At 60.7% G+C, this 27,358-nt stretch overlaps 1 protein-coding gene across 1 annotated transcript; it reads right to left on the bottom strand.

Moving 5' to 3' along the window:
• Window positions 1-85: 85 nt before the first annotated feature.
• Window positions 86-27,142, bottom strand: PCNX3 (pecanex 3). Its single transcript, XM_034775416.1, has 35 exons — window positions 25,855-27,142; window positions 23,447-23,643; window positions 22,990-23,095; window positions 22,406-22,445; window positions 21,589-21,684; window positions 19,824-21,203; window positions 19,279-19,408; window positions 18,784-18,953; window positions 17,925-18,021; window positions 17,262-17,397; window positions 16,767-16,927; window positions 16,307-16,460; window positions 15,758-15,790; window positions 15,137-15,308; window positions 14,720-14,830; window positions 14,304-14,395; window positions 13,824-13,933; window positions 12,291-12,396; window positions 11,600-11,692; window positions 10,826-10,976; window positions 10,234-10,381; window positions 9,506-9,683; window positions 8,980-9,088; window positions 8,274-8,403; window positions 7,784-7,842; window positions 7,011-7,226; window positions 6,411-6,664; window positions 5,740-5,970; window positions 5,277-5,380; window positions 3,430-3,577; window positions 2,814-3,044; window positions 2,378-2,652; window positions 1,993-2,201; window positions 1,158-1,549; window positions 86-618 (listed from the first exon to the last, which is right to left on the bottom strand). The coding sequence occupies exons 1-35, from the start codon at window positions 26,005-26,007 to the stop codon at window positions 433-435; spliced, it is 6,558 nt and encodes a 2,185-aa protein (XP_034631307.1). The 5' UTR covers window positions 26,008-27,142; the 3' UTR covers window positions 86-432.
• Between the last annotated feature and the right edge of the window lie 216 nt (window positions 27,143-27,358).

Here is a 27,358-nt window from a genome sequence, read left to right as displayed (position 1 = left end):
GCTTTTTTTTTTTTTTTTTTGTGGGTATTTTTTAATTTTTTGTATCAACCAAAAATCCAGGATCAGAGAAAAATAAACCATCAAAAAAAATCAAAAATAGTGTTATTCGCTTGGGTCCCAACCCCCCTTAAATACAGCGCTGGGGGAGCAGCGCGGGGGAGCAGTACTGAGACCGAGGAGCAGTTGAGTCTCTGGTGGAGAGGACCCCCGCCTGCCCCTCCCCCACTACGGGGGGGACAGTACTGTTGTCCATAAGGTCCCCTCTGGAGTCCGGTGGGGGGAGGCAGGGGCAGGTGGAGGAGGAGGAGCTATTAGCCCCCTTATTGCTGTCCAGGGTCCTGAAGGCGTGCGGGGGGCACTGTGTGGTGGGACCAGCCCATTGGTATCAATGCGAGGGATGGGGAAGACAATGGCTGCTCCCACTGCCCCCCCTCAGTACTGGTGCTCCAGGAGTGGCTGGGCGGCAGGGCTCTCCTTCTCCCGCTGCCGGCCCCACTCAGGTGGTGGGGCACCAGGGCCAGGCGGCTGCTGCTCTGGCTCTGCTAGTGGGGAGCACTGCTGGGAGGAGTTGGCCTCCGTGGTGTCAGCAAGAGGGCCTGGGTCCGGGGGCACAGAGGGCTGTGGGCAAAGAAACAGATGGGTTACAGGCTAGATGGAGGGGATGGGGGACTGGCCAGGATGGGGCCCCACGGGGGATAGGCTAGGCTGCTTGGGATGGGGCCCTATGTGGGACAGAATGGGTTGGCGGAGGTGGGGAACATCCAAGCTGAAACTAATCCCAGGTGCCCTTCAAATGGCTTCTCATAGGAGCGGAGGCGGCACACAGCTGCCCCAAGCCGGCTTAAGGGCTTTCCATTAGCACTAAGCTGATCTGCCAGAGCTGTCCTGAGCCACCTGCTTGGCAGGGGGGTGTACGGTGTATCCAGGGGTGATCCCTCCCACGCACAATGAAACAGCCGTGTCTGATATGGAGGGGAGCTCTGTGCAGCAGACACAGCCCCTAAGGGAGGGGGCAGCCATCCATGGTGCCCTGGGTGTGGGAGTGGGGGGAATGAAAGTAGCCCCCCCAGGCCACACGGTGTGGACGGAGGCGGGGTCTCCCCTTCGAGGCAGGAGGGCTGGGGTTTCCCTGAGGTTGGGGGGGGGGGCATTCTCACCTGTGCTCTGGCACTGGTCCCCCGGGGGGGTGTGCCCTGGGTGGTGCCGATGCTGGCGGGGGCCCCTGGGGAGGCATCTCCCTCGCTCCCCCCCAGCCCATTGAGCCCCTTGCGGCCAGGCAGGCTCCACTTTCCGCACAGTCCCTCATAGGCAAAGGTGGCCGAGGTGCCCAGTGCTGGCCGTAGGGGCAGCGGGAGCGGCAGGGGGGCCCGGCCTGGCCCTGCTCCCTCGACTTGGGAGGCCATGGAGGCCAGCGAGCTGGTGCAGGACAGCTGGCTGCCGGAGAGGCGGTGGGCAGGCACCCAGGGGGCAGCAGGGGGGGCTTCGCGCCGGCTCTCCGGCACCGGCCGCACTAGCCAGTTCTGGCCCAGTGGAAGGCTTTGCTCTGATCCTGTGGGGAGATGGGAACGTTAGAGCTGGCATGGGCCAGAGACAGCGCCCTGAGCCCACCCCTGGTGCTGGCACCCACTCCATCCCCCTGCTCCAGCTCCCAGTCCTCAGCGAGATAGCCCCACCCCAACCCCTGAGAGACAGCCTGGTGCCACCCACCTCATCCCACCAGGCCTCCCAAAACACCCCCAAGCATTGCACAGATGGGCCCTACCTGTGCCTGCAGCCAGATGGCTCTTATCCAGGGAGGGGACACTTAGGCAAGGGGTCAGGGCAGAGAGAAGAGCAGAACCCAGGAGTCCCAGCTCCTAGGACCACACCTGCTCTAACCCACTAAACTCCCCCCATCCCCCCGCCGAGCTGGGGAGGGAACCCAGGACTCCCAGCCCCCCTACACCCCACCCCTTCCAGAGCAGGGAGGTTTGCTGCTGGTGGTCTCCATACCTGGCTGAGGCTGGGCAGTGGTGACGGGTGGCTCCTGGGGGTTTGAAGCCCCCGGGGTGGCCATGCCCATGCTCGGCCCGCCTGGGGCACTGCTCCCCTGCTGCCCATGCCCTGCAGGGTTGTTGCTGATGGACGAGGAGCCTCCGCCACAGTCCGAGTCCTCAATATTCCCACCGCTGTTGCAGCCAGCACCGCAGCCCTTCTGTAGCCTGTAAGATGAGGCACAGGGGCATCAGTTCATGGAGAGCACTGCATCCCAGCAGGGGACACTGTAGGGAGCAGGGCAGGAGCACTGGCTGTGGGGGGAGCTCATGACTACTCCAGCCCTGGCCTCTCCCAGCAGGGGGCGCTATGGGAAACAGGGCAGGAGCTCCGGAGTGCTCACCTCTCCCAGCTGCTGATGAGCCAGGTGGAGATGTTGTGCAGGCTGATGGGGCCACCCCAGAGGGAGCGCAGCTGGGGGTGGCTGCCAGCGTAGGAGGTGGTGAGGGGTGACACGTAGATGGGGTAGCCGATGGGCTGGTCGCAGGATGAGTTTATCATGTTGCGCAAAGCCTGCTTGGCGTTCTGGATGCTGCCCCGCTCTGGGTTGCGGTTCCGCAGGAACACCAGTTCCTGCTGCTGCCCGGCCCAGAGCCCTCGCACGCACTCCCGGTTCACCTGGCCAAGGAGAGAAAACAGGGTGAGGGGTGGTCGGGGGTTCTAGCCCCAGCTCCGTGATGGGAGTGGGGTCCAGTGGTTAGCGCAGGAGGCTGGGAGCCAGGACTCCTGGGTTCCATCCCAGTTCCGGGAGGGGAATGTGGGCTGGGGGGGGGTCTCACCTTGATGACGCGGAAGCTCAGGTAGCGTTTGTTGAGCATGATGATCTTGTACTCGTCGCTGGCGTCATCCATGACATGGCGCAGCGCCAGCAGGGCAGGTGTGTTGGCAAGGATGGCGCTGCGCCAGGCTGGGTCACCCTCGTGCGAGATCACCATCTTCTCCTCGTTGGCTGTGATGGCATCATACAGCACGGCCGGGTCCTCGTACTCGTCCGGTGACGTGAAATGGTCCTGCGTGGGAAGGGGGGTGGTGGTCACAGGGGGAGGGTCACGACCTCCTGACCTCCAGACCCTTCCTCTCCAGCACAGTCTGGAGGGCAGGATCAGGAGCTGGATCATCTCCCCTCCCTCAACAAGCTAATAGGGTTACCCCTCCTCTCCTTCCCAGTGCTTCCACACCCTCCCTGCCAGCAGGCCAGCCCACCCCTCCCCCTCCCCTCTCCCCCAGCCAGTCACCCCCACCCTCAGGCCATTCCCCCCCCACCATTCCCTAGCATGCAGGCAGACGACAGGAGAAGCCCTCTCCCCTCCCCCTGCACACGGCCCTTAGGGCATGGACGAGGGGAACCCAGTGCCCATCTGCCCTAGGGGAGGGGCCTGCAGGCAGGGGTGGTACCTGGTGCAGTTTGAGCGACATGCGGACACCGGGTGCCACCACGCGATGCAGCAGGTCCATGTCGGCGAAGACCCACTCGTCGCGGGGCGAGGTGATGCGGAAGTCACCCTTGAAGAGGGCGTGCAGGCCGTACAGGAAGGGCTCCAGGCTGTGGGGATAGCATGGCTCAGCGGGGGGTGGGGGATCTGGTCGCCAGGCTGCGGGCAGGTCCTGCCAGTGAGGTGGGGTGTCTCACAAATTCATGGCATGCCAGGTCAGAAAAGACCACTGGATCGCCTCGTCTGCCCTGCTGTACAGCCCAGGCCAGACATCCCTGTGCTGCCTGCACTGGAGATGGAGACTCCACCCCTGACCATTGGAACAAACACCCCAGGGCAATCGCCCGCCCTGGCAAACACGGGTCTTGTTTCTCATTGGAGAGCGTCTGGTTGGCTTCCAGCACTGGTTCTTGTCCTGCTTTTCCCCACTAGCTTAAAGGCCCTCTGGCACCTGGGGGTTCACCCGGGAAGGTATTTAGACAGTGATCAAGTCACCTCTCCATCGGCTTTCTGATCAACTAAAGACACAGCGCTCATCCACTCTCTCCCTGCAGGGGTTTTCTCTAGTCCTCCAATCACTGCTGTGGCTCTTCTTTGCACCGGCCCCAGCTTCCCGTTTAAGATGCAGCCCCCAGAAGGGGGCGCAGTACCCTAGTCCTGCTTTCACTAATGCCGTAGCCAGAAGTAAAACCCCTCCCTGCTCCTACTCACTATTCCTCTGTTCAGCCACAAAAGGGCCGCATTGGCGCTTTTAGCCACGGCGTTGTGCTGGGAGCTCATGTTGAGCTGTTTGTCCCTCAGGGCTCTGCCAGGATGCCGTCCACCATTCTGCAGGGTCTGACCTACACTCCTCGCCCCTGGGTGTATATCTCTGCACTGGGCTGTATTAAAACAGTTTGTTTGCATAGGACCAGCTTAGCAAGTGATCCTGATAGTTCTGCAGGGCTGCCCTGTCCTTATCATTCCACCCATCTTTGTGCTACGCACAGATTTTATCAGCAGTGATTTTATATTTACTTCCTGATCCAAGAGGAGGGTGACTTGATCACAGTCTATAGGTATCTACAGGGAACTAAATACTGATCACAGGCTCTTTGATCTAGCAGAGAAAGGTCTGATCCGATCCAGTGGCCGGACATTGAAGCTAGACACATTCAGAGTGGAAATAAGGCATACGTTTTCAACAGTGAGGGTCACTGGAACAATTTACCCAGCGTCATGGTGGATTCTTCATTACTGGCCTTTTTAAAAAAAAAGACAGGATGTTTCCTGTAAAAACGCTGCTCTAGCAAGTATTTTGGGGAAGTCCTCTGACCTGTGCGATACAGATGGTCAGACCAAATTGTCACAATGGTTCCGGCTGGCCTGGGAAGCTATGAATCAGTGATGAAAATGTTGACTCGTGTGTGGCCACGAACCGATCCCCACAGAACCACCAACACTGGGTGAGCAGTCCCCCCGATAACTTTCCGAGAGCTGTCAGTCAGCCAGAGATTCAGCCACTGAACGTGGGCTTTACTGATACTGCACAGCGCTCGTGTGTTATCAGAACACTGTACAACAGTCTATTACATCTGCACAGCATCAACCCATCTCATCACCGAACAAAACCACGTTTCTTTGACAAGACCTATTTGACTAGCATTAATTATACTCCCAGCCTTCCATTTGTTATTAAACGAACCCCATATCTGCTTTCCCATTATTTTGCCTGGTAGACAGGCTGGGGGAGGGCCTCACTGGCACGGAAGGGGGTCTCTTGCCTGGTAGACATGCTGTGGGCAGGGGCAATGAGGGAGGGCGTCTCACCTGGCAGACAGGCTATGGGAGGCTGTGCCCAGTGCCCGGCGCCCCAGGATGCACAGCCCAAAGCAGAGGGTGACCAACGGGGAGTCCCACTCCTTGTCCATGGGCTGCAGGAAGAGAGAGGCAGCTGTGAGGGGGAGGGAGGAGAGGACAGAAACTCCACCCACCATGGAGCGCAACACCTCTTGCTTCTAACAGACCCACAACTTCCTATGTAGGACTTGCCCCATGGGGATAGAACCTAGGAGTCGGGGCTCCCAGACCCCCCACTCTAACCCACTAGACTCCCCGCTCCCCTCTCCTGCCATTCACTCCCCTCCTATCTCAGAGCTGGGATAGAACCCAGGAGTCCTGGCTCCCAGCCTCCCCTGCTCTAACCCACTAGACCCCACTCCCTGCCCAGAGCTGAGCCAGATCCCAGGCTCCCATCGCTCTTGGGTGCAGGCCCTGGCATCCAGGTGCCCACCTTGTCCCTGCGGCCGGCGCAGTACTGGATCCAGTCCAGGTAGACGTTGCAGAAGGAGGACAGGGTGACGCCTGCCATGCGGGGGTCGTAGTCCTCGTCAATGTTCAGGTTGAAGGTGGGATCGCTGTCGGCGTAGCTGGGGGTCATGCAGGGGCGCAGTGCCTCCTGGATCACAGTGTTCCCCAGCCACTCCTCCAGCTTGGATGAGCATGTCACATAGTAGATGATGCTCTGCCGGGACAAACAGAGTTAGACGTCCAGAGCATATGCACAGAGAGAGCGCCCCCCAGGCACAGACTTCGGCACTGACCTCCATGAGCCAGCCAGTCCCCTGCCCTGGGGATGGCTCAGGGCCAGTGCCCACTAGAGGGGGAAGGCCCCGGGTCCCATTTCCTGGCCTCTCTCTCCCTCCCTGCACTGCAACTTTCCCTGCCTCCCACCCGACCTCCTCTAGCCCTTCTTGCTGAGCCCCCAACCCAACTTCTCTTGCCTGTTCCTGCCCCCAATTCCCATGGGTTTTCCCACCCCCTCTACCCTTCAGCTGCACCCTCCCTACCCCAAGCCCTATCCCCCACCCTGTCTGCCCTCTGCCTTGGGCCCCCAGGCCTCATCCTCAAGGCCCTGCCCCCATTCCCTGCCCCAGGTGCCACCTCCAGCGCTGGCCCCCTCACCTTGACGTAGTACGTGATGAGGATCTTGCGCAGGTCAAAGACCTGCAGCATGGAGGCGGCGTTGTTGTCGCTGATGCTGTACCCCTCCAGCACGTACTTGGTGGCCGCCACCTCCCAAGCCAGCCAGCGCTGCCCGAAGGCTGCATTGAATGACAGCATATGGGGCAGATGGCCCGGCTCACAGCAGCAGCAACCCTCGTCCTCCTCCACACCTTCTGTGATGGCCTCCACCTCACGCTGCTGGCAGTACGTACCTGTGGGAGCAGGGTGTGAGTGGAGATGCCAGGGACTCCCTCAGGGCAACCCACCACCATGGGACGGGACGAGAACAAGCAGACAGGACACTGGGCTGGTTGGGCCTGCTGGGCTGGCACAGAGGCAGGGAGCGGGCAGGATACCATGCTGGGTGGGCCCATGGGTCTGATCTGGGGGAAGGGGGGCGGTACCAGGCTGGGTGGGCTGATGGTGGCCTAGCACATGCTATGAACATATGAGTGAGGTTACTAGACGGCTAGGGGCCAATGGGGTCTGCGAGAAGGGCCCTATCCAGGCCAGAACTGCAAGGCTCCCAACTCCCCTCAGCCAGGGCCCGGCCCTCACCCCGGAACTCGAGGCCGCGCAGCTGGAAGGTGACGAGGCCATTGCCGAGCTCGATGAGGTGCACGAGCGCGTTCAGGTAATCTGAGGCCAGGATGAAGCAGTCACCGGTGGCATAGTTGCCCCAACGGCCCAGCAGCAGGTCCCCACACAGCGTGTGCTGTAGGGAGCGCGTCAGGTGCTCGTAGAAGATTGAGTTCAGGTTGTTGTCATCAGCGCCTGGCATAGAAAAGGGATCTGAGGCTGTGGGGGCTCAGCAGGGGGCGCTCTCCCAACACAGTCCGTGCTGACCCAACACAGCACTAGGGGGTGCTGTGCTGTGCTGTAGGGGGTGCTCTCCCCTCGCAGTCCGTGCTGACCCAACACAGCACTAGGGGGTGCTGTGCTGTGCTGCAGGGGGCGCTCTCCCCTCGCAGTCCGTGCTGATCCAACACAGCACTATGGGGTGCTGTGCTGCAGGGAGTGGCGGGGGTCAGTAGCCAGAGCTCTCTCCTCACTGTCAGTGCTGGCCCCAAAACCCCAGCATTTCACTAGGGGGAGCTGCACTGCACAGAGCAGAGGGCTCAGCAGGGCGTGCTCTCCCCTTGCACTCACTGCTGGTCCTAAATCTCCAGTGTGGTGCTAGGGGTCCTGCTGCTCAGAGCAGGATGCAGCAGAGTGTTCAGAGGGGCGTGCTCTCCCTTTGCAGTCACCACTTTCTGGGCTGGGGAGGCCAGTCCCCTTGGCCCCGGGCACACGGCAGACATGGGGGCTCAGCGGACACACTGGATACGCACCTGGGTTGCGGTCGAGCTGGGTGGCCAAGCGGGTGTTGGAATGGTCGACCCTCTTTGTGCTGGGGAAGTAGGAGAGCCAGGTTAGCAGTGCGCCACTGGACCCCTGCACAGGTTTCCCACCTGGGGTGGCCCCCTGCAGCTCTCGGTTAGGCCAGGAGGGGGCCAGCCTGGACAGGAGAGACTGGGCTAGCATATGTGTGAGTGGGGAGGGGCCGGCTGACCCAGTGGTGGGGGCATGAAGGGGAGGGAAGCTGGCTAGGTGGGGTGGGGGATTTGAGGGGGCCTTGCGTGAGGGTGTGTGGTGGGGATGCAGGGGGCCCTGCTGGCTGGGGGAGGGCGTCTCTCACTCACTTTCCGAAGAAGTGGGCTGTAGTCCACGAAAGCTTATGCTCTAATAAATTTGTTAGTCTCTAAGGTGCCACAAGCACTCCTGTTCTTCTTTTTGCGGATACAGACTAACACGGCTGTTACTCTGAAACCTCTCACTCACTTGTAGTCGCGCTCCCAGAACTTGACGGGGCGGGCGTATGACATGATGAACACAGCGCTGCCCAGCAATGGGTTGAGTGGGGTGGAGAACAAGGCCGACAGCACGGCCTGCACGAACAGCATGGCTGAGTCTGGGGGCGTCAAGGCAACAACCTCTGTGGAACCACAGTGCCCCGTTCCACCGCTGCCCAACTGCCACAGAGCCATGGCACCCCATGCTGCCGCCGCCCAACTGCCCCAGGGCCCCGCCCCACTGCTGCCCAACCGCCGCCGCCCAACCGCCCCAGGGCCCCGCCCAACTGCCCCGCCACTGCATTGCCACACTGACCTACCAACTGCCCTACTACCACCCCATCCTGTCACCGCCCAACCATCCTGCCCAACCTCCCCAGTGCCCCGTCCCAGCGCCGCCCAACCACCACAAAGCCATGGCACCCTGTCCTGCCACCATTCAACCGCCCTGGTGCCACACGCCATCACTGCCCAACCACCGCCCACTATTATCCCACTAGCACTCCATTATCCCATAGCCCCCTCCTCAGACTCCCTCACTATCCCATAAGCCTCCTAAGTAATTCCCCTCCACCCAACACTCCTTAGCTCATACCCCCCTCCAGTCGTTTCCCCCATGCACATTCCCAGCAACTCTCATGCAGCCCTTGCCCTGCCCCTAGCTTGGGGCACCCACAGGCAGCTCCCAAGGATACGGGGCACGGCGAAGGGCTGGGCAAAGGCATGGAAGGCTGAGCCCCACGTGATCTGCCAGGGGGCGATGTAGGTGAGCACGAAGCGCAGCTTGTAGAGCAGGTCCCATAGCTGGGGTGGAGTGGGGAAAAGAGAGAAATATGTCACACAACACAGAGCCCAGCTCAGCCACAGGGAGCCAGTACCACTGGGTTCTATCCCAGTTAGGGAGGAAAGGGACTGAGGTGTAGTGGATTAGAGTGAGGGGACTGGGAGCCAGAACGCCAGGGTTCTATCCTCAGGCTCCCTGCGAGACTCAAATGCTGAGGGATCCTCAGACAGCAGGATCATGCTGGGCGGGGCAGTTCTGGTACCTATTGCACAGCATCAGTGGAAACCCCAGTAGGAGTGAGTGCCAGGGAGTGTGGGAGCAGAATATTGCTGAGTACAGGAAGCAGGGGATTGTGGGTCCATGAAGCAGAGCAGGGAGCAGTCACTCTGGGTACGTGGGGCCCGGGGCGGCGGTGAAGCTGAGGGGCGCGTGGGCACCTTGCTGAAGAGGATGGACATGACGAAGTAGTCGATGAGGAAGCCCTCCGAGTAGCGCTGATAATCGAAGTGGAAGAAGAGGACGGTGAAACCTAGTGCCACGTACTGCTGGGGCGGGCAGCAGAAGGAGCAGCGCAGCAGCTTCATGCCAGCCATGGTGATGAGGAGTGCGCGGCAGCTGGGGGCAAGAGAGAGAATGTGAGGGGGCACCGGAGCATGCAACCCCCAGCCCAGCCAGGTGTGGGGCAGGTAGCCCTGCCCCCCCTTCCTAGATTGGTTAGTTAGACAGGAGAGAATGCTTAAAAACTAACCCAGAAGCAGTTTCCAGACCCCCCCCTTTTCTATTGTGAGTTTCTACTTCCCAACCTGTCTGCGCAAAGGGGAAGATTAGAAACTCTCCCTTCACAAGGGCCTGCCGCCCCCTGCCCAGCTCACTGCCTATTACTCCTGTCCCAGGCCCCCCTTCCTGTGCTGTATCCAGTTCTCGCTCCCAATTGCTTTTCATGCTGCGTGTGAACAGCACCGCCACTAGTGGGGGGAGCTGGGTGGGGCTGGGATGTGTGCTGCCGACTCAGCCCCAGGGAATGTGGGAGGCAGAGGGACCCTGCAGGGATCTGCTCCTTGGGAAAGGAAGGACCCCCTGAAGCAGCATTAGGGGGAGCTGTAGTCGGGAGGCTTGGCCGGTGCCGCAGGGGGTGGAACCCCAGGAGGGGACTGCAGGTACCTACTAGATGCAGATCTTGTCCTGGTGGGGGGCACTGACTGAGTGGGCATCCACCGTCAGGGCATTGAGCACCACGGCTGGGTAGATGAAGTACTTCTCCACGCACTGCAGCCAGGCATACAGCTTCTCGAACCACATTAACTGGGCCGCGCCTGTGGGGCACACGCGATTACTCCCCACACCCACCAGAAGGCAGCAACACGGGGACAGCATGTGGTTCTAATGCACAGATAGTCCCAATGAATCCCACACCCAACAACAGGGATCCCTCGCCTGTGCTGAGATGCAGCTGCCTCTGGAGTGTGGCACGGGGCAGTTTATAGAGGGATCCCTCGCCTGCGCTGAGATGCAGCTGCCTCTGGGGTGGTTTTTAGAGGGATCCCTCCCCTGCGCTGAGATGTTTTCCGTCATGTGAAAGATGACACCTCCAGAAGAACAGGTCACCCTACTAGCACGGCACTAGGACATTGGCGCCAGGAGCCCCTCTACCCTGCTGCTTGCAGCACAGCACCCGCTGGCATCATCCTGGGGCATTGGAGCCAGCCCTGATGGGGAAGGGAAAGTGCCTCCTGCTGGGCACACTCAGGAGCACTTACTGCGCACTTCGAACTGGCTGTACTCGCGCGGCTTCAGCACAGGCAGCGAGAAGCAGAACCAAGGCAGCTGCTTGCGGAGCTGGGGCAGCAGGTAGTGGGTGAGCAGCCCGACCAACCCAGCCAGGGCATACAGCACATAGCCTAGAACAGACTGAGCACCCAGAGGGATCAGGGCATCTGATGGGACCCCAGTCTGCCCCCAAACAGTCCACCCCACACAGAAGTCCCCAGAGCCTCCCTCTCCCAAACACCGCCCCCCACCCCGCTCCACCTACCCAGCTGCCACCCACCACACTCATGGCAACCCCCTCCCCCCCTCCTCCTCATAGCCCAGCCCCTTCCTCCCCCCGCCCCCAGCTTGCTGTAACTCCCTCTATGGTCCACTCAGAGAAGCAGGCTGGTGTGATGGTCAGGACTCCTGGGTTCTACCCCCGCGGTTCCAGGGCACTGGGGTCTGGCGGGTCAGGGCAGGAGATGCTGGGAGTCAGGACTCCTGGGTTCTATCCCACCTCTGCCAGGGGAATGGTGTATAGTGAGTTAGACCAGTGGGAGACTGGGCACCAGGACTCCTGGGTTCGTTTGTCTGCCTTCTCAGCTGTTAGCATCACCATAAACTACCAAAGGGCCCTGACACAGCCTAGTCTCACCCCACCAAGCTGCCATGCCCTCTACTTGTCCCTCCTGCACCCACTGCCGCCATGAGCTGCGATGGCCCCAGGCTGCCCGAGGAGCCCCATCACTGGCGGCACCCCTCCCTCTCAACCCAAGCGGTACCTTGAGGGCAATGAAGACGGTGCTGGCACTGACGGCGAAGGTGAGCACTGCGATGACCACACACATGACCAGGTCTGAGTGCAGGATCTCCCTCTGGGGGTGGGGTGGGGTGGTGTGTGCGTGTGAGAGGGAGCAGCTGGAGCCACCAGCCATATGCACCCCTCCACACAGAGCCATGCATGGCCCTCCCCCTGCCCAGCCATGGGCCCCCCACCGCCCACCTCCAGCCATGCCTAGTCCTAATTCCCTCCCCCATGCAACCCCTCAGTCAACCATACCCCCCCACTTCCAGCCATGTGCCACCACTGACCACATTAATCCAGGCACCAGCTGCTTCCATTCGTCCCTATCCCCACCCCAATCTTCCCAGCCATGTGCCCTGCCCCCACATATCCATACCCACCCATCCAGCCCCTATCCTGCCCCATAATCCCAGCCACGTGCCCCCTCTGCCCCACACCCGGCCCTTCCCTGGTAACCCCAGCCATGCACCCCCTCCCCCCGCACCCGACCCCTCCCCCGGTAACCCCAGCCATGTGCCCCGTCCCCCACCCACCCAGCCCCATCCCCCGGTAACCCTAGCCATGTGCCCTGTCCCCCACCCACCCATCCCCATCCCCCCAGTAACCACAGCCATTTATGCCCCATCCCCTGCCCCATAAGCCCAGCCATCTACTCCGCCCCTCCTCACCAGGGAGTTGCGCAGTTTCTCAGGCAGCGGGTCCCGAATCTCAGCTGGTGCGTTCTCCACGTTTCGGTTCTCAAACTCAGGGAAGAGCTTGGTCCGGATCAGGGACCTAGGAGGCAGGGCGGTGTCACTTTATTGATTTGAACTGGGACGATATAGAACATGGTTGCAACCAAAGTCCTGTAATGGCACCAAATCTTGTATAAAGGAGGTCAGATAAGGTGTCTAAGACAAGGTTATGGTTTGCTGGTTATGATTATGCTGTCTATATGTGTGTATCAGTTTTGTAGTTGAAGTTATGGATATTGGCTCTATACTGTCTGTATTTCAAACTTATGCTATGCTTCTGGGTGACATCCCAGACAAGTTGGTGTTAGCTCTGCCTAGCCTGCTTGATGGCCCATTAAGGACCATCAGCTATACAATAGACCCATTGAGAGAAGGCAGATATGCCTTGTAACTCAGCAAAGTATGCAGGCACTTGCCTGTGTGACTCCAGACTCCATTTTGCTGTAATTTTCCACAGTAAGGACAAACAGGTGTTCTTACACATGGAAAAGACTATAAAAGGCTGATGCCTCATCTCCATCTTGTCTTCAATCCTGCTTCATACCTCTGGAGGAACTTTGCTACAAACTGAAGCTCTGAACAAAGGACTGATGACCCATTCCAGCTGGGGATGTATTCCAGAGACTTAATTTGAACCTGCAGTTTATTCTATTGTTACTGCAAGCCTGAACCAAGAACTTTGCTATTACTGTATGTAATTGATTCCATTTAACCAATTCTTGCTCTCATCTATATCTTTTTCCTTTTATGAATAAACCTTTAGATTTTAGATTCTAAAGAATTGGCAACAGCGTGATTTGTGGGTAAGATCTGATTTGTATATTGACCTGGGTCTGAGGCTTGGTCCTTCGGGATCAAGAGAACCTTTTTTTCCCTTTTACTGAGGTATTGGTTTTCATAACCATTTGTCCCCATAATGAGTGGCACTGGTGGTGATACTGGGAAACTGGAGTGTCTAAGGGAATTGCTTGTGTTACTTGTGGTTAGCCAGTGGGGTAAAACCAAAGTCTTCTCTGTGTGGCTGGTTTGGTTTGCCTTAGAGGTGGAAAAACCCCAGCCTTGGGCTGTAACTGCCCTGTTTTAAGCAATTTGTCCTGAATTGGCACTCTCAGTTGGGTCCCGCCAGAAGCAGCTCGTTACAGGGGGTTATAGGAGTTCGTTCCCTCCTCACAGGAGCAGCATCGGGGGTGGGCCCCGGACACCTCAACCTCTCTCCACGGGGCCCAGCCTGGCATCCCCACGACAGAGCATCCTCCTGCCGCACTCCCCAGGACAGATTTGCCATCCATGGCCAGGGGACAAACCTTTGTCCTCCCAGAACTAGGGCTTGAACCCAGGAGTCCTGACTCCCCGCCCCGCCCCCACTCTATCCCAGCAGAGTGGGGATAGCAGGCAGGGGCCCTGGCTCCCAGTCCCCGCAGTGGAAGATGGCCCAGCCTGGCTCTCCCCCAGCCCTGGGGTACACACCACAGCACAGTGGGGTCGCTGCTCTGGCGACTCAGGTGGTAAGACAGGGCGACCAGGAGGCCGCAGAACACTGAGAAGAGGACGGGGACGTGCTGGTCACCCCACGGGGCCTGGAAAGGAGAGAGGAGAGAGCATGAGTCCCGGTGCAGGGAGGCCCCCCCAGCCTCAGAACCCCCGGCCCATCGGCACTCACACATCACACTGTGCCTCAAAACACAGCCCAGCCCACACGGAACCAGAGTCCTGGGACTTCCACCAGTCCTCCACCCTGGGGTTGGACTGAAACCAGGGTTGCCTAGAGGGGAAAGGCCCCATACCCCATTCGCCACCCCCGTCCCACCACCGCAGGGCCAGATGGGAGCTGGCGCCCCCTAGAGGGCAAAGGCCCTATACCCCATCCTGAGTCAGCCAGTCCCCCACCCTAGGGTTGGATCGGAGCCGGCGTCCCTTAGAGTCCTCCTCCCCCATGCACCCAGGTACCTTAATGGCTCCGAGGCAGAAGCCATAGAGGAGGACAGCGACCAGGAGACTGCGCAGGAGACTGAAGAGGGCAGTGAGGGGGCTGGTGGCAGCTGGGAAACAAGAGAGGTGGCAGGGTCAGTGTCAAATAGGAATATCCTCCAATTGCCCCGTCCAGGCCCTGTGCACACACCAAGGTTGCAGCACCACCTGCTGCCCAGCACTGGCACGGGGCAGCAACAGCAACACACCTGCCAAGCTAGAGAACCCAGGAGTCCTGGTTCCCAGAACCCCCTGATCTAACCCACCAGACCGCTCTCCCTCCCTAGAGCTGAGACAGAACCCAGGAGTCCTGGCTCCCAGACCCACTCTGCTCCCACTACTAGATCCCATTCCCCCTGTGGAGCTGGGACAGAACCCAGGCATCTGGGCAGTACCTGTGCCGCCAAAGATGTGCATATCCACCTGCTCCAGCAGGTACATGAGGCAGGTGTTGACCTGGGGCAGGAGCCCGAAGAGGAAGATGGCAGGGAAGCAGAGGGTGAAGACTGTGAAGGACACCACAAATGCGGGGGTTAAATCAGTGACCCCCACCCCCCAATTCCCACTGCAGAGCGGGACTGCCTCCACCCCTACCTAGAGAGAAAGCCCCCCTCATACTGGTGAATGGAGTCCACAGAGAAACCTGGATAGCACCCCTTAACTCCTCGCTGGGGCACTGCAGAATCACAGAGCCCCTTACCCCCGGCTGGGGCGGCGGGGGCGGCTGCAGCAGGGCACGGGGAGGTGGTGCCCCTTACCCCCGGCTGGGGAGGGCGGCAGCAGGGTGCAGGGGGATGGTGCCCCACACTCACCAGTGGTGACATCCCGGACACCGTAGAAGAAGTCTGTTGAGAAGAGGGTGAGCCCGTAGAAGGTGATGGGTGGGAAAGGCACAGCCCGGGCGCACAAGTCCAGCACCCAAATCAGCATGCAGGCCACGCAGAAGTAGACAGGCCGGCTGTAGGCAATGATCCAGTTGTGCCCCTGCAAGACAGCATGGGGTAAGGGGCATGGGGGCAGCCAAGGGGCTGGCCCTCCCCACATCTCAGGGGTGAGAGGCAGCCGAGCTCCCAGCTGGCGCTAGGGGCCCCCCCTGCCGCCAGCCACAGCTGACAGACCGGGGCACTGCACAGGCCAAGAGGCCTGCACCCAACTCCCAGAAACCCCCAGCTCCCAGGAGTCTCAGTGCCTGCAGCGCTAGGCACCAACCTACACTGAGGACTCCATGGCCCATTTATACAGAGATCCAGAGCTTGGTGCTGAGATGCAGCTGCCTCTGGGGTGGGGCACATGGCTGGTTAGAGAGGAATGGTTCACCTGGAGCTATAATATCCCACTCCCTGTAGCACAGCACAGGGGCATGGGGGCCAGCACTGATTGCAAGGGGAGAGTGCCCCCTCCTGGCCCTGCAGTCCCCCAGGAAGGTCACTTACGTGCATGGGGGAAGCAGCATCAGGCTGGACGCTCTGAAAAACAGAATCAAGGTGATTTTAGTGATGTCCGTTTCCCCAGTAAGCACTCACCGGAGCGGGGCTGGGAAGTAAAACGGGCCCAGCACCCCGCTGGAGGCGAGGAGCTGGGATTTTTGTGATTAGCCAGTGTCAGGGGCTGGATCTCACAGGCGAGCAATTTAAAAGGGCTGGGGTGCCCCCTGTTAGCCTGCCACGGAAGAGAGTGGTGGCACTGCCAGAGGAGAGTGCGTGAGTGGCTGAAAGGCCGGGACTGTCTGGGCACCGACAGCAGCCAGGCACAGGCAAGACTCCGTCACTCTGGAGGCAGGGGTACCAGTGCAGCTCACTGTGCTGGGTGCCCCGAGAACTGTCACAGTAGGGCTGAAGGTCAGGGTTAAGTGATCCCAGCAAAGCTGGGGCAGCCTGAACGCGCCCAGGGCTGAGATAGCAGGGGACTGTGGGTGAGGACTGCGGGGCAATAGCAAAGCTGTGCAATGCCCAGAGGACATGGCCACACAGGCAGGCTCTCACCTTGAGCAGCGAGTACTGGCAGCTGGCGATGACCAAGCAGAACTGGAAGACCCAGATGTCGCGGAAGAAGCCCTGCAGCAGCAGCAGGTAGCCCAGGAAGGCCACTAAGGACCCCAGAGACACCACGAAGATGTTCTCCATCACCCGCCGGTTCCTGGGGGGCCCAGAGCATGAGGCGGTGTCAGCCACTGTGGGCAGGTGCCAGCAGGTTCCCCAGGCACCCAGCGCTGCCAGGGTCCCAGTCTATACAGCCATAACCCGGGCAGCCTGCTGGATGGGCTTACGGAGCTGGTTCCGGTGGGGCGATAAACCAAGCTGCATGGGCCTATGGGGCTGATTGGTGTGTGCGGTGGGGAAAGCAGGCTGGACAGGCCCATGGGGCTGATCAGGGTGGGGTGGGGAGCAGTAATCAGGCTGGACGGGCCCATGGGGCTGATCAGGGGGTGGAGGAGAAACTGACCGGTCGAGAAGTGCCAGCAGCGCCAGCCGATCGTAGCGCACGCGAATCCAGCGCCCAGGCAGCACCCAGTACTTGTAGTACTGCCGCGGCTTGGACTTGTCCTCGATCATCAGTGTGTTCTCCTGGGACTCGTGCAGGGACTCCTGATCCAGCAGGTCAAACTGGGGGGAGAGCAGGCTCAGTGGGGTGCAGGCACCCTGCCCATAGACCACCAACAGCCCAGCCAAGCCATGATAAGGGGGTGCCCCCTCCAGACAGCACAGAACCCCCCCAGCAAACCACACCCCATGCAAACCCCCCCAACAGAGATCCCACCCCTCTCATGGGTAACCCACTCACACTGAACGGGGTGCCCCCCACCGCAGAGACCCTGCTCCATCACAGAGACCAGGCCCAAAGTCAACCCTCCCCGCATCAGACCCCCCCGAAACCTCCCCATCTGCCAATAGAGCCCCCTTAATGGCCCAACTCCCAGGGCATTGACCCCCCCCTTACCTCAGGGATTTCCAGGGGTACCCTGCGCACCTGCATGCCCTGCAGCACCACAGGGCGCGGCTGCAGCAGCGACAGGGCGGGCGTCCCCTCGGGCACGTCGGTGGAGTTGAAGCTGGAGGAGTGCGAATGCCGGTCCCTGAAAGGGCAGCAGGGGTCAGGGACATGAGAGGAGAGAGTGAAGGAAGCAGCCCCGCCCCACCACAGCTCCAGATCCTGGACTCACAGCTCCACCACTGCATAATGAGCAGCACAGCGCCCCCTAGGGCCACACTGGGGCCAGCACTGCCTGTGAGGGGGGAGTGCCCTCTGCTGGCCTCTCGCCCTGCAGCACGGCACCCCCTAGGGCCAGCACTGCCTGTGAGGGGAGAGCATCCCTGCTGGCTCCCCCAACCCTGCAGCACAGCACCCCTTAGGGCCATGCTGGGGCCAGAACTGCCTGTAAGAATGCTGCCTACTGGGCCCTGCCCTGCTCCCTGCAGCTCCCAGGATTTCCCTGGGGGTCTGCCACCCAAGCGCTGACCTGGCCCCTCCCAGCTTAGTAGAGGGCACCACAGACCCTGCCAGTGATTTCCCCCAAGCCCCGCCCCTCCCCGGGCACTCCCTAGTGCTGGGGACAGGGAGCAGCGTGCCATGACAAGCGGAGGAGAAGGGGGTGTCACTCACCAGGCGCTGTTGGTCACATGATCCACACTGACCTGCTGCCCCACCGGGTTCTCGTAGCCGCCTCCTGCCAGGCCAAAGGTGTAGGAGCGCCGCACACCTGCAGGGGGAGGCAGGGAGCCAGCTAGACTGGGGGACGTGTAGCAGTTGAGGAGGGGAGACCCCACAGCCATGGGGCTGGAAGGAACAGCCCCGCGATGGGACCAGCCCCTGGCTACAGTCACTACATCAGCCAGGGAAGCCCTGGCAAATTACAGGCCCCCCTCCGCAAGGGAATGCCCCCCGACTCTACCTCAGGTGGAGGGTGCCATGGGGAATAGGCAGTTCCCCCCCCCGCTGCAGATTATTTATAAGAGCAGCAGCCCAGGGCTGGGATAGCAGGGGGCTTGGATAGGGATTGGGGGCACTGGCAGAGCTGGGCAGGAACCCAGGGGTGAGATAGCAGGGGGCTGCAGGTCAGGATTGAGGGGCACTGGCAGAGCTGTGTGTGGGGAGCCCAGGGCTGCAGTCGCAGTGGGGTGTGGGTAGGGATTGGGGGCACTGGCAGGGCTGGGCAGGAGCACAGGGCTGGGATAGCCAGAGGCTGTGGATAGGGATTGAGGGGCACTGGCAGGGCTGTGGGGGAGCTCAGGGCTGGGATAGCCAGGGGCTGTGGGTCAGGATTGAGGGGCACTGGCAGGGCTGGGCAGGAGCTCAGGGCTGGGATAGCCGGAGGCTGTGGATAGGGATTGGGGGCACTGGTAGGGCGGGTGGGGGTGGGGGAGGTCAGTGGCACTGTTAGATTGCCACACTTTGTAACCTCCCCGCAAGCCCCAAGGCCCCTGAGGGGGCAGGGCAAGCCATGGGCAGTGAGTGTACTCACCACTCTCGTCGTAGAAGTAGTGCACGGCGCCCTCGGAGGTGTCATCGAAGTTGCAGGCCTCGTGGATGGCGCCTCGCGGGAGCAGCAGGGAGCTGGCGAACTGCAGAGCTGAGGGCAGCGTGAGCGCCCGTGAGTGGGAGGAGGCACGGCCCCGTTGCAAGTCTTGCAGGCTGCAGAGAGAGGGGGACGGGGCGTCAGGCTGCGCCAGCCAAGGCTCAGCCATGAGCACAGTGTGGGAAGGCAGTGTTAGCAAGACGGAGGAGCAGGGCTGGGATAGCTGGGGGTTGTGGGTCAGGACAGAGTGGCACTGGCAGGGCTGGGGGGAGCCCAGGGCTGGGACAGCAGGGGGCTGTGGGTCAGGATCAGGGTGCCCGGGCCAGGCTGGGGCCTGGGGTCAGGCTATGCTGTTAGCAGACTCTGGGCTGTTTGGGGTGGGACTGAGCGAACATCTGCGTGGACCGGTGTGTCAGTGTCTTGTGTGGGGAGAAGTGTCACCTGGGTGGGGACCCCATCACTGAGGATGGGGGTGTGGGGTTGCTGCCCGCGTTGTGCCTCCGCCTCATGGCCTGGGTGCGTTTGACACTGCTCGCTCGATCCCGCTTGCTCCCCTCCTCACCTGTGGCAGCTGCAATGGAGAGAGAGAGCTGTCAGGAACCCCGGACTGAGAGTACCCCACCTAATGGGGACCCCCTCCAGAGGGCGCTGGCTCCGATCCAGCTCTAGGTCAATAACGATTACAAGTCAGCCCCATCTGTGAGACGAGCGTGCTGGGTCTCAACCAGGTTCCTAATGGGCCAGGAGGCCCCATCACACCAACCCCAGCCCTTCAGAGACTAAACAGGCCACAAAGGCTAAATCCCACTCTGTCCCTGGACCGGGGGGTCTCCATGCCAGCTGTGGGTTCACACACAGGACCCTGGGGCTGAAGGCTGGGGTGGGAGCAGTGTGCATGTTTGTGTGTGTGTGTGGGGGAAGGGGCACATCACTCCCCACCCCAGCTCCCAGGGCTGCCAGAGCCAGAGCCCCCCGCGGCTGCTCACCTCCCCCGACGGCCCCCTCCTCCAGCAGCTCCCCCCTCCAACCAGGCTGGTTCGCCGACTGGCTGCGGGTGCTGCCCCCCGACTCCAGCCGCCGCGGGGGAAAGTGCTCCTGCTGCCCTGTTCGGGCCTCTAGGTCCGACTTGGAGACAGTGAGCACCGCAGTGGCCTTGCTGTCCCCACTGCCCCCGTCCATGCTGAGCACGCGGGCATGGGTCTTGGCGCTGGCCGTGCTGGCGCTGCGCTGGGCGTAGTGCGGGCGCTTGGGGGGCTCAGCAACCTCGGGGGCTGGCTCGGCCTTGGGGGTGCGGCGCGGGCGCTGGGGTACGGCCTCCGGGGAGTAGCAGGAGGTGCTGGAGGAGGTGTCGGAGCTATAGTTGTGCTGGGAGGGCAGGCTGGAGGCATGGCTCAGGTCACTGCCATCGCTCGAGTCCTCATCCTCAAAGAAGGTCTCGCTGTAGGCCTTGCTGTCTAGGATGGCGCGCACGGGGGCATAGTCCCGCGGGTACCCGCTGTCAAAGCTGCTGCTGCCCCCACCATGTTTGCGGGAGGGGCGCCGGCGCCCTGGCTTGTGCCCCGGGCGCAGCAGGGCCAGGTCTTTGGGCCGCACCACCTGCTCGGCTGGGCCCTCCCAGGGCTCCCCGTCGCCCCGCACAGTCTCCAGCGAGGCCAAGGTGTTCTGGGTATCGTCTGTGTGGCTGGCGAAGCTCAGCTCCCCCAGCAGGCCCTGCTCGGGCGAGCGCAGCAGCTCGCTGTCCGACAGGGCATCAGTGTCGCTGCCGTCCGGCAGGACCCCAGTGTCCAGGGCCGGCGCCGCGTCCCCTGCTGGCCCCAGCGAGGGGCTGTCCAGGTGGGTGGAGTTGGTCTTCTCACTGCGGTAGCTGCTGAGGGTGCTGGGCGTCTCCTTGTCGGTGCCACTGAAGCAGCTGTCGGAGGAACCAGCCTTGCGGGAGCGCTCCTCGCTGGGCTCACCCCGCCCCTCCAGGGGCCTGTAGTCAGTGCCCGAGCGTCGCTTCTCCTTGCGGCTGCTGGTGCGCAGGATAGTGCGCTCGGGCAGCGCCAGGCTCAGAAAGCTCTGGCTCAGCTCCTCGCTCAGGCTGCTCTTGATCAGAGGGCTGAGAGGGGTGTCGCCCGCACTCTCCGATTCGCTGGCATGCCAGCTGCCAGGCAGCTGACGCGGGGCCCCTCCGCCCGGCCTCACCCCTGACAACGATCCCATGCCCAGGGGGGACTGGTCGGAGGAGTCTGTGCTCTGGATGGACGTCTGAGCTGGCAGTGAGGGGGGTGGCTTCTTCCCAGCTGCAGGGGGCTCTGCCTTGGGAGGGGGCACTGGGGCCTCACCACAGGACCCTGGGGCGAGAGAGGCCAGCTGCGAGTCGCCAACTGCAAGGGAGCAAGATAACATGGGTTACACAAACAGCAGGGAAACTGAGGCACGGGTAGGGCACCATGCTTACCCAATGAGCTGGGAACTGGGAATAGACCCCAGGAGTCCTGACACCCAGCCCCCCTACTCTAACCCACTGGACCCAGTCCCCTCCCAGAGCTGGGACAGACCCCAGGAATCCTGACACTGCACTCCAAGCAGTAGACCCTTTCCAGCAATAACACAGTGCCCCCATCCCAGGTCCCTCCTGGGTGCAGCTCACAAGCTGTTTACTGCACTGGAGGCGGAGATGCCCGGTTCCATTTTGTCCCCAGGAATCCTGGGAGCCAGGCTCCCCCCAGGCTGTACAGCCCCACCTCACCCCCCACGCAGGGCACCTACTGATGTTCTCCTGGGAGCCACGCTTGAGCAGCTCGCGGTCCGCCGAGGTGACAATGACGTTATTGCTGCCCTGCTCCCGCACTAGCTCCTTGATGTCTGAAGGGCGAATGGAGAGGGAAGGAGGCATTACTGGAGTGCAGGGGCTCCTGATCCCAAGGGGAGACCTGCCTTCCCCGCTCCCTTCGCACCCCATGCCACCCCGAATCGCCTACACTGCTGCCCTCTCCCCACCTTACACCACCGGCTAGAGACACCTAGGGCACCGCCGGGCTCCCCCCTCAGGCAGTGGAGTCAGGGGTGGGGCTTCAATATCCACAATGGATCCAGCAACTAGTGGGGCTCAAGTCACTTTAAAGGGGCTCCAACATACAGATGTTGCAGCTGTGCCCCCTGGGTACCTGCAAGTCTGAGTTTCTTTGGGAAACCTTGGTCTAGGTGGCTTAAGGAATGTGACATGGGGCCTTTCCCCTCTAGGGGGCGGTGCCTCCGATCCTGCCCCAGGGTTGGGGGACAACCTGGGCATGGAGAAGAGGATACAAGGCCTTTCCCCTCTAGGGGCCCCCAGCTCCAGTCTGGCCCCAAGGCAGGGGAGTCAATGGAATATCCACCCCGAACTCTGTGGTTCTGGTTGCCAGAGGAGGGACAAGGCAGTATATTAAGCAGCAAAAGGCAATCAGGGAACACCCTGGAGAGGGGCAATTCCCACAGCTGCAGTCCGGGGCAGGATCCTCAAAGGGTCAGGGACCCTGGTGGGGGGCAAAACATTTGCACTGGGCCAGCTGGGCTACTGGGGGTGGGGAGCCTGCCACCCACTCACCTCTCACTGCTCCCGCGTCCTCCAAGTGGGGCAGCAGCTCCTACGAGGGGGAATCAGTCAGGGGGTTACATACCAATGTCCCCAGCCAGGCAGGCCCAAGAGAGCCCTTCGCTGCAGAGGGCCCAACGCCCAGCCCTCCTGATGCACTGATGGGGCCTGCGGGGCACGGATGGGGTTTTCTAGACGCCCTGCTGCAGGGCAGCCACCACAAACCCTGATGCAAGCGTAACTGACCCAAACACCAGGCTCAGGCTGCGAAGAGCATGCAGCAGTGGCTGTGGAAGGGCCAGGCGCCTCACTGATTGCACCGGGGTGAGGAAAGACAACTCTCCCTCCCCCCACCCCAAAGAGCCAAAGTGCTTTATAAATTAGAGAGGACTCTCCACCCCCAACACCCACCACTCACATGCAGAGGGGCTAGTTGTACAAGGACCCCTTGCCCAGCACTCACACACACATACGCCTCAACTCCCTGGGCTGGGGAAGGTTGTAGAAACCCAGCTCTCCCAGGACGAGGGATCGCCAATGGGCACGTCCCAGCCAGGAAGGCAACAGGAAGCCCAGAGGATCCCCCTAGTACTCACCATGACTTGGTTGAAACCAAATACTGAGTGCTGGGAGCTGCATCTCACCGGGGGTGTGGAGCTGACTTTCCGGAACACTGTCATCTCGACTCCCCCTCCCGGGTCTCTGCAGAGAGAGGGAGGGAGCATTGCATGGACATGCACTGACGGTTGAGCACAGTTAACACAAGCACAGAGGAGAGCAGTGCGAACAGACCTGATGCCCCGGATCAGACCAACAGGCCCCCAATGCCTGATTTTATATATATATATCCACCCCACACACACACACATAGTCAAGACCAATGAGCCAACCTGAGAAGCAGCTGAATCTCCATGTCAGGTAAAGGATCCCTGTATAAACAGCCCCCACATCCCACTGGCAGCTGTATCTTAGCACGAGGTGAAGGATCCCTGTACAAACATCCCTGGATCTCACTGCTCTCCCCTTCATGCACCCCAGATGCTGGAGACCCACCTGGCCAGGTTGCTGTCATCCCCTGCAGTGCCCTCCTCAGCCTTGGCCCCATCAGTCAGCACCGAGCCGGCCTTCTCCACAATCTCGCCCTGGTCAAACATGGTGTGCAGTCGAAAATTGATGGTCTTGATGGTGGTGAAGAAGACGGCTATAACCGCACAATATACGCCGGCTACCAGCATGCTGGGCGGCAGCACCTGTCAGAGAAAGACGGGACAGCATGGGGTTAGCACCAATCGGGGCATTAGGGGGCCACCATGCTCTCCACCAGGGACCTCAGCCTACTTCGCCTGCTACACAGAAACTCAGGCACTGACCATGACTTGTCAGGCTAAACCCAGGAGTCCTCCCAGGCCCTCCTCCTCCTCCCCTCTAACCATTAGACCCCACTCCCTTCCCAGAGCCAGGGAAAGAACCCGGCCTCCCAGCCATCCCCAGCCCTACTTTAACCACTGAACCCCACTCCACTCCCAGAGGCAGAAATAGAACCCAGGAGTCCTGCCTCCCAACCCCTCCCCCTCACCCCCAACCACTGGGTAACACTTCTGGTTGTAATACATGGGCTCTATACACTCTTGTCCCCTTGGGGAAGCTGGTAACAGAGCTCCAGGTCAGCAGCGTTTGGGTCGCTTTCTCTGCCATCGCCTCCGTTAAAGCTGCTTGTTGAGATAGTGTTTAAGTGTTTTCAGCTGCCAAGGGACATTCATGCACAGGACTCCTGGTTTTTATCACCAGTGTTAGGAGCACAGTGCAGCCTAGTGGGTGACAGCAGGGTTCTATCTCCAGCACTGCCCACCAACTTGGTGTGCAACACTGGGCACTCAAGTGAAGTTGATTTTTATTTACCACCCGTAACACCACAGTGCCAGGAGCCCCAGCCATGGCCCAGCACCCTGTCCCCAACACAAACTGGGCGAGTTTCACAAAATATCCCCGTTCTCTTTGGCTACAAACATTCCCCTGCAGCATCTGCCACATGCCCTCCACCCCGAGCCTTGGGTCAGAGGAGTGAAAGTGGCTTTCAATGCCCTTTTCGCAGCTAGGCTATTTCAATCAGTGCAGGTACAGGGCAGGGAATGGCATTGGGAGGGCCGGTATCAGGCCTGCTCTGGTTCTCTCGGTTTTCACTGCCTCGGGCATCACTTGTAACAGCAGCTCAAGCAAGGCCTTGTCATTATTTGTTTGTGTTACGGTTGCACTTACGAACTGCTTCCAAGCTCAAGCCTTCTCTTCCTCTTCCTTGCTCATAGCACACCAACCTCCAACTGAAATTGGGCACCCTGGTCACACCAGGAGCTGCCTGGACCCCTCTACTGCTCTTTGCCAAGATCAGGGGCACCCTCATGCCACACAGACCACTCAACTGCCCTAGGCAGAGATCGGGCAAGGACCCCCTGACCAAGACTGTGCCCTCCTCCCCCCATGGCTCCAGGCACTGTACAGACTCCTCTCCCCACTGAGACTGAGGCCCCCATTGTGCTGGGTGCTGCTTGGATCCCTACCCCCAATCATGACCAGAGCCCCCCACCACTGCACAGATCCCCCTCCTCCAACTGAAGGCTGCAGCTCTGTTGTGCTAGGAGCTGCGCAGACGCAGTGACAGGTGGTCCCTGCCCCAGAGAGCTCACAACAACAGGCAAAGGTAGGATCATCTCCCCATTTTACAGATGAAGAAAGTGAGACACCGAGGCAGGGCAGGACTGAATACAGGCATCCTACACTCCACTCCAACCCCTCACACACAAACCCATCACCCCTCTCTGAACCCCAACATGCCAATCACCCCCTCCACCAAAGGCTCAGAACTCCAGGGCCCCCAGTGACAACAAGGGACCGAGAGTCCCCTCTCGCCTAGAGTCTCCCACGCTGCTTCTAATTTCTGTGCCAAGTTCAGTGGTGAGGGGAGCTCATTTCCAGGGGAGAGTTAGCTCTGGGGATCAGGCCCTACATTACAGAGCAACAGCTCAGTGCAAAGCAGGGTCAGGGAGGCGCGGTGAGAAAGATACAAGTTCTACTCCCAGCTCTGCCACCTGTGGGGTGACCTTGGACCACATCCTTCACTGCTCAGTGCCTCAATTTCCCCTCCCACCCTTTGCCTACTTAGACTGGGAGCTCTTCAGTGCAGACAGCCTGTCTGTGCACAAATGGGGCAGGGGGCAACCTCAGTGAGGGGTGTCTTTACAGCACCCAGAACAACAGGGGCCCTGGTCAGAGCGCTAAGCCCTACTGAAATACATATGCTAAATCATGCCAGGGCATAAATGCAAGATCAGGTGTTGCAGGACCCCAAATTGGGGCATCAATGCCAGGACCCCACACCCCAGGTTACCAAGAGTGATGTGCACGAGTGGCACTAGTGTCAGGAGCCTAACTCCAAGTCTGCAGTGAGGGGCCTGAAGTGGACTCACCATGTAGAGCAGGAAAGGGAAGGTGAGCAGGAAGATCCAGGTATAGAGGTGGAAGCAGTTGGAGAAGGTGCTCTGGTGGGGATCGAAGAACCAGCCGCCCGTCAGCGAGGCCCAGACGCCCTGGCGCAGGATCTGCAGCACCTGCGAGCCCATGGCCACGGCGGTGCCTCTTCTTCCTCCCCCTCCGCCCGTTCCTCCTGCTCAGGGAACGTGACTGCCAAGCTTGCACCTGTAATATCCTTCATCAAGGCAACTTGAAGGCCATGATCCACAGGCTGGGACCCCAAACACCAACCCCACCCCCCTCTCCCTGTTAAACCAGGCTGCACTCCTCCAGCAGGGATGGGCACCTCACACACCCACACGTGAGACCCTCAGCTACCGCTGCTGTGAAGTCTCACTAGCCATCCAGGGGGCTCTTCTCTCTCCCCGTCAACAAGCCTCCTCTCTCCCTCCACATTCACCACCTGACACTCCGTTCATGCCATTATGATTACTGGAGCGGGATGGTCTCCACTGTCACAAGGAAATTACAATTAAACAGGCTGAGGAAGGAGGTAGGGTGGCAGGGAGCTAACTCTCCAGTGGAGGGGACTGCCTCAAGTAGAGGTGGGACCAACTGGGGGCATAGGAGAGGGCGCCCTGGGGAACAGGCTGGCACCTGCCTTGTTGCCGCTGAACAGCAGCCCAGCAGATGGGGACCCCAGGAGAGGGGAGGCTCAGTGAGGTGAATGGCCCAAGAAGGGTAGTGGTCAGCACAGTGGTGAGGGGGGACCGTGGGTGGGAAAGCACGACCCTGTGGAAAGAGTAGCTGGTGCAGTGGGTTAGGGGAGCAGGGCTGGGGAGGCAAGCAAGTGGGGACCAAGGCAGGAGGGTTGGGGGGCAGGGGAGCCAAGGCAAGAGGGAGCTTAGGTAAGGGGCAGGGGTGGGGAACCCCACAGGTGAAGGACCCAGACAGCTGGGGGAACCCGAGGGTCGGGGGGCCCAGGAATAGGGGGTGCGGACAGCGGACCCCACGGGTGAAGGGCCCAGGCAGCCTGGAGAAACCGCGGGTAGGAGGGTCGGAGCCAGCCCGAGCGGCGCCCACCAGGCACCCAAGAATGCTAAGGGGTCCCAATATCTTGTTCACTTCCGGGGTCAGAGGTCAGTTCGGTAGCCCCGAGCGGAGGGGGCACCCGGCCGCGGCACCTCAACCCAACTAGAAACTGGGGAGGCCGGAAGAGGAGCCCCGGGAGCAGCAGGAACAGCAGGAGAAGCACGCATGCGCCGATCACCTCCCCCCCCTATACACACACACACACACACACACACACAGACAGGAAGCGGAAGTGAAGGTGCTTGGGTCAAGTGAGAAACCGCTGACGGCTGAAGCATCACTGCGCATGCGCTCAATTGTTTCCTCTATACGCATGCGCACTACTACCACGCTCCCCGGCCCAATGAGAAATTGTCTCTGTGCGCGTGAGCAGATTTCGCGGAACTTTGTTCACGCATGCGCATTGGG

The sequence above is a fragment of the Trachemys scripta genome, chromosome 7 (genome assembly GCF_013100865.1).
Source record: "Trachemys scripta elegans isolate TJP31775 chromosome 7, CAS_Tse_1.0, whole genome shotgun sequence".
Classification (NCBI taxonomy): domain Eukaryota; kingdom Metazoa; phylum Chordata; order Testudines; family Emydidae; genus Trachemys; species Trachemys scripta.
This window is presented reverse-complemented; position numbering and strand designations above follow the sequence as displayed.

Coding starts and splice junctions, on each gene's coding strand:
- PCNX3 (XM_034775416.1), bottom strand. CDS start 26,007: ATGGGCTCGCAGGTGCTGCAGATCCTGCGCCAGGGCGTCTGGGCCTCG. Junction 22,446..22,989: donor TTGGTTTCAACCAAGTCATG/GTGAGTACTAGG, acceptor TCCCCCTCGTAG/GAGCTGCTGCCCCACTTGGA. Junction 7,843..8,273: donor TTCTGGGAGCGCGACTACAA/GTGAGTGAGAGG, acceptor CTACTTCCCCAG/CACAAAGAGGGTCGACCATT.